The sequence below is a fragment of the Rhagoletis zephyria genome, unplaced genomic scaffold, assembly GCF_001687245.7.
Source record: "Rhagoletis zephyria isolate East Lansing unplaced genomic scaffold, Rhagoletis_zephyria_1.1 Rzeph_scaffold_03818, whole genome shotgun sequence".
Classification (NCBI taxonomy): domain Eukaryota; kingdom Metazoa; phylum Arthropoda; class Insecta; order Diptera; family Tephritidae; genus Rhagoletis; species Rhagoletis zephyria.
The window spans coordinates 3,503-9,090 of record NW_016160901.1 but is presented as its reverse complement, the minus strand read 5'-3'; the positions used below and the strand labels follow the sequence as shown (position 1 = coordinate 9,090).

General features: G+C 35.5%; 1 protein-coding gene across 1 annotated transcript in view; it reads left to right on the top strand.

Moving 5' to 3' along the window:
* The window catches only part of LOC108369719 (nuclear RNA export factor 2-like), a 42,458-nt gene extending 37,830 nt beyond the window's left edge, over window positions 1-4,628 (top strand). The window contains 6 exon segments of the mRNA XM_017624889.1: window positions 2,921-3,062; window positions 3,120-3,367; window positions 3,429-3,551; window positions 3,626-3,773; window positions 3,776-3,830; window positions 3,901-4,628. Of these exon segments, the coding sequence (XP_017480378.1) occupies window positions 2,921-3,062; window positions 3,120-3,367; window positions 3,429-3,551; window positions 3,626-3,773; window positions 3,776-3,830; window positions 3,901-3,997 (813 nt within the window). The 3' untranslated portion in view covers window positions 3,998-4,628.
* Window positions 4,629-5,588: the final 960 nt, after the last annotated feature.

Sequence of the window (5,588 nt, the reverse complement as noted above, 5' to 3'; positions counted from 1 at the left end):
CACAAAAACTCCGAAAAATGCAATGGGGCGACCAATAAAATATCGTTAGTATTAAAAAATGGTTAAATAAACAACTGGGTACTATTATTGAAAGTAGCCTGAAGGGAACCAGAGTTTCCGATCGAAAAATATTGATTTTCAAAAATTCTATACCATTTCTACGAAGAATTTTATTTTTCCCATATAAAAATACATGGAAAACTTTGAGCGCTCTCTTAATATTTTTTGATCTCAAAATAAAAAAATTGCGGTATACTTTTTTCGATGTAGAACAATCCTAGTGGGTGAGAGCATTACAATTCCGACTTTACTGTTTTTGGACCACCCTAGTGTACACTCATGTTAAAGTGAATAACACTTTTTTATGAACTATATTTTATTTATATACCTAAATATTGTTAAAAACAAGTACTCTGGCGTTTTAATGTATTATCTGTTACTCATGTACATTCATAATTTTGATGTATTTTGGAACGAATTTCCGTCATCCCTTGTCAAATTTGATTTGGAGACAAACCGGTTTCGGCGTTGTGCGATCTTCAGTGTCATTTTTCGTTCTGCATAATTTTTGTTGGTTGCTCGTATTTATACTCCTTGTTAACTACCTCTTTCTTTTGTTAGGTACGTCTTCTTAGTTTTGCAGTGTTTGCGGTGCTCAACAGGTAGATGAATTGTTTTGGCTCGTTTTTGACGTCAGGTAGAAGTCCGTGATTTTTACCTTCTTTGTTTTTGCAGTTAGTGTATTCCCTTCCATGTCTGTCCTTAATATTTTGTTGTTGTCATTTTTCTTCTCGTACAGTAGTTTTAGAGGTTCAAACAGTACGTCCGATAGAGTATTTATTTGCTCATTTATTATTTGTCCTTTGAAGGTCTTCTGTTTATATATTTCCATATTTTCTAATATATTCAATCTTTGTCTTTTATGTTGTACACGCAGAAGTTCTTTTGTTTGTCCAATCTTCATTGGTGTGCATTTATTTTTGATCATGTGATTCGCGAAGTTCGATTCTATTGCAGCCTCTGGTTTTCGTTTTTTCTTATTATAATCCCTTATGTGTTCTCGATACCTTGTTCTTATATTTCGCCCTGTTTGTCCTATGTAGCTGTGTCGGCACTCGAAACTTAACTTGTAAACACCCTGTTTATCTAGCGGGTCTTCCTCGCTTATTTTCTCTATCAATACACTTCCCATAGTGTTCCTTGTTTTAAATGATGTCTGAATGTCGTACTTATGAAAAAATTTGGCAAGTTTATAAGATGTTTTTCCTGTGTAAGTTAGAACTGCCCAAGTTTTTTTTTTATTGTTTTCCTCTTTGCTAGTCTTTTCGATTTTGTGTCCTTTCTTAACTTCTCAACCAGGCCTCTCCTATATCCGTTATTTTCCGCAATGGCATATATTGTATCCAGTTCCTTCTTGTAGTCTTTTTCTGTTAGAGGGGTCCTTTCAAGCCTCGTTATTAGTTGTCTAAGTGCTACATATTTGTGTTGCTGTGGGTGGTTTGAGCTATTGTGTATTATTGTATCTGTGGCTGTTGGTTTTCTGTATATTTCGAACTTTATCTTGTTCGTGGTATTGTTTATTTTAATTGTTAAATCCAGATAGTTAATCTTTCTTTCTTCTTCCGTTTCCATGGTGAATTTTATATTCTGGTGTTGTTTGTTGAGATAGTCTAGTATCTGTTTCTCTTTGTTTCCCTCTATTAGACATATTACATCATCGACATATCTCGCGTAGAGTTTTACTCCTAGGTTGGTCAATAGGTTTTCCAGTTTTTCAGTTATTAGTTTTTTAGTTTTCTCTATGTAATCTTTTTTATCAATTAATACGGTGGTATTGCCTTTGTGCGCTTTTTGGTTAGAACATTGTTTTCCCTTAACTTTTCTTTGAGTCGTTTTATGGTTTGGTTTTCGTCCTTCTGCTTCCTAATTTTCTTGGTCTTTATGTCTTTTTCAATTATGTGCCGACATATGTGTCTGGCGTGCTCCTGTTCTTCAGTTGGAAGGCGTGATATAATAACATCAGTATCCACGATGGTTTGTTCAAGTTCCCTCTTTCGGTTGTGACTTTCAATGTTGTGTTTGAGGCCTTTTTTTAATAGTTATGCTTGCTCATTGGTGTAAACCTCCGTCAAGTTTACAAATCCGGAATGGGATTTCTGTTCTGCATTTTTCATGATTTTGTTGTTGCTTTGCCTCGTCCTCAAGTTATCGAGTTGTTTGTTCAACCTTTCATACTTTTTCTTCATGAGTTTTTTATTATCGGCTTTTGTTTTCTCTATTATTTCCATCAAGGTTTGGATTGGCAGATGCTCCGCTAACTGTAGGTGGATGGCCAATAGCTCCGCATTTGTATTTTCCTTCTTGGCGTTAAGAGTTTTTTAATTCACATTGGATGTAATTGTAATTTTTCTTTGAATAAAAATGTACTGAAAAGTACTGATTTCTTTAGAATGAAAAAGTGTAACGTACTGATTTCGCGCATAAAAAATCTGGCACCCCTATTCGTTCCTGAGAATACAATTGAAAATTGAGTAATTTTCAAAGAAAAGTTGGGGGGATCGGCTTTGTTAGAGTTTACATCCCTGGTAAGTACTCACTCATACTTGCCCAGGTATTCCGGTTATACACACAGATGCAGCTCGCTCAAATTTTCTCCCTTTCCCCCGGTCCTTGGCAACCGCACTTCATCTAGCCCATGTAGCCCGCAGAAGTGCACGCTGCCAGCACAGTGCAAATGTGCTGAGTTTGCCCATCTCTACTCTAAGCTTTAAAAACAGTCCTTGGTCGATTTTTTTAGGTTGCTTCTAATTTTGGATTGTCCCATCTATATGTATACATATGGGGTTTATTATTAAATTTTTTTGTAACGAAATCGTTGATACTCGTATAATAAATGATAAATCCCCATTTTGTTTTGCAGGATAACACTGACTTAAAAAAAGAAGGCTCTTTAACTTCCCAAAAAAATTTCCTGTGCGATGTAAGAGGATACGATTTCGTCGACGAATTTGTTCCACTATACTTCAAGGCATTCGATTCAAATGAGCGTCAATCTTTGAAAGGTAGCATAAATGATTCTAATTTAAATACATTCATTACTATTGCTCAAATTTTTTCAGAACTTTACCAGCGCAATGCAATGCTTACAGTTTCCTTTAATTATCATATTGCCCAAATGACGTCGCAAAATTTTCGACGCATATCCAAGTATCGTGAAAATAGTAGAAATATTTTAAAAATGTCAGATCTCTCTCGGGCCCACACAACTATACATCTGGGCTCTGACCAAATTATGCAAACCTTTTTGCAACTGCCCAGTATACGACACGATTTGTTGACTTTTAGCACAGATACAACGATTTACAATGTATGTATTGCTTGTTCTTATAATCATTACATCTTAACATTAAACACAATTCTACTGATAGGACAAAATTATAGTGATAACAATCAGCGGCGTCTTTTACGATCAAGCACCAAGCATGATGGATAATGACATATTAATGGCATTCACGCGCAGTTTTGTACTCACACCGGTAGAAAAGCACCAAGTATGTTAAAATGTCACAACATAATCTGAAGATGCACGTTTCTTATCATTATCATTATCTTTTTCTTTTAACAGGGGATTCTCGGCAGAGCTATAAAGTACCAAATTTGTAATGAACAACTTAGTATATACAACCCAACGGCCCAGCAAACTAAAAAGGCATTCAAGTATTTTAAAACAGAGGGGCAGAACAATGACGACGAAGTAACTGTAGCCGATAAAGAGCTCTCATTATAATGTTTCAAGAAGTAACAAACCTCAAATGGGTATGGTGTACGCGGTAAGGGAGATTTAATCTAATATTCAAACAATTGCAACGTATGAATTTACTAAATATTAACTTTTATTAGTTTCTTAGATGACGCAAAATGGGACATCAAAAAATCACTTCTGCTTTTTTTAAGTTTTTGTGAGAAAAAACGGATACCTGATACGGCCTTCAATTAACCTAAATAATACCTAAAAATAAATCCCTAAAATAGTTTTCATTTACTTAAAACGAATAGCGGATATTTTGCTTAAATCACTCTTAGTTGCTTCTGAGTGTAGATGCGCGCGAAACTGTCAAATATCGTCTGGGTAAAAACCAGAGATCCGTTTGGGAGCGAGTTAAAGTTTAGAGGGCGAAACGGGTACGGCGTCTGTCCATGTTTTTGCTGTTTTAGTAGCAGCGGCTACCTATGCTCGTATAGAATCGGTTAGTCGCACAATCGTTGTCGCCAGGCTCAACTAACTGTAGGCCTAGGAAACTAGTTATTTCGACGGGGCCAAACCAAAGGGAGCGGAATGTTAGTTGAGTTGAGTGAGTTTAGTGGTCATGTGAAGAGGGGGTTGTTGTCATGTGTGGGGGTTCACATGTCGGCCATATATAGGGTACGTCGGGGTCTAGTCTGGACAAGCTGGAGTTTAACCTACTACAATATCCATTTCCATTTATTATAAAACATGACGTTAGTACACTAAGATCCCAAAGATCTTTTTAGTGCTACTGAAACTTAAGATTAAGAATTAAGCGTTCCCACGACAGTCAGGTCTACGTAACCGGAACGACCCAGATTTATATTTGGCCAAGGACTGTCACTCCAGCAACACTCCCCAAAAACTCTTTGGGGAGCTTTTATGCTGCTACAAAAACAACAACATAAAGAATTAAAATAAGTAATTATCATAACAATTAATATAAAAGACAAAAACAGACAAAACAGAAACAGTATAGCATATGGAAAACCATAAGAATATTGTATTGATTAAACTATACCTAACTAGATAGCGAGCCCCAGAGGAAAAGCGTATAACTTTGGACATCAAATAGCAGTTTAACGAAAATAGGAAAACAAGTTGCTTATCTATATACTATTCAATAAAATGTATTATATCTAAAATGTTTGTCCATGGTTGGTTCTCAAAGCACTGAACCGATTTTAATAATTCTTTTTTTTTTAACGAAGCACTTGTTAAAAAAAGGAGTGTCATTCTTTTTTATTCTTGAAAGAAAAACACCTTATCCTGAGTTTCGCCTAAAAAAAATTCAACCGAAAATTTATCATCCGCCCATAGTAAAACCATGGGGAAACCAAAAGTGAAAAGTGAACCGGTTCGGGGAAAATTAAACTCATGATAGGGCTGTTTTTTTGGAGTAAAGTCATAAAAACACAAAGACGTGCAAGCATTAGACTATTTGGTCGTCAAATATAGCGCGTAGCCATGCGAAAACTCTGCACATCAGTGCCGATCAAATACAAGCTCAGAAACGCGAACGATATGTGTGCGAGCCTCAGTATATCCAGTAAAAAAAAACTGTGGTGAAGTCCTTTATGGGGATAAAGTTTCCAGAGGTGAAATTTTAAGTGCCACATAATTTCTTACACGCAGGGTTGCTTTTCAGCAGTAATGAAAGAAACTTAAGAAATATTAAAAAAAATGCATATATGCATTAATTTTTGCAAGAAATACCATATAATGTATGTACTATGATAAATAATATTAAAAAATGTATTAGAACCACGGTTTAATGTTATATTTGATACAAATTAATTTT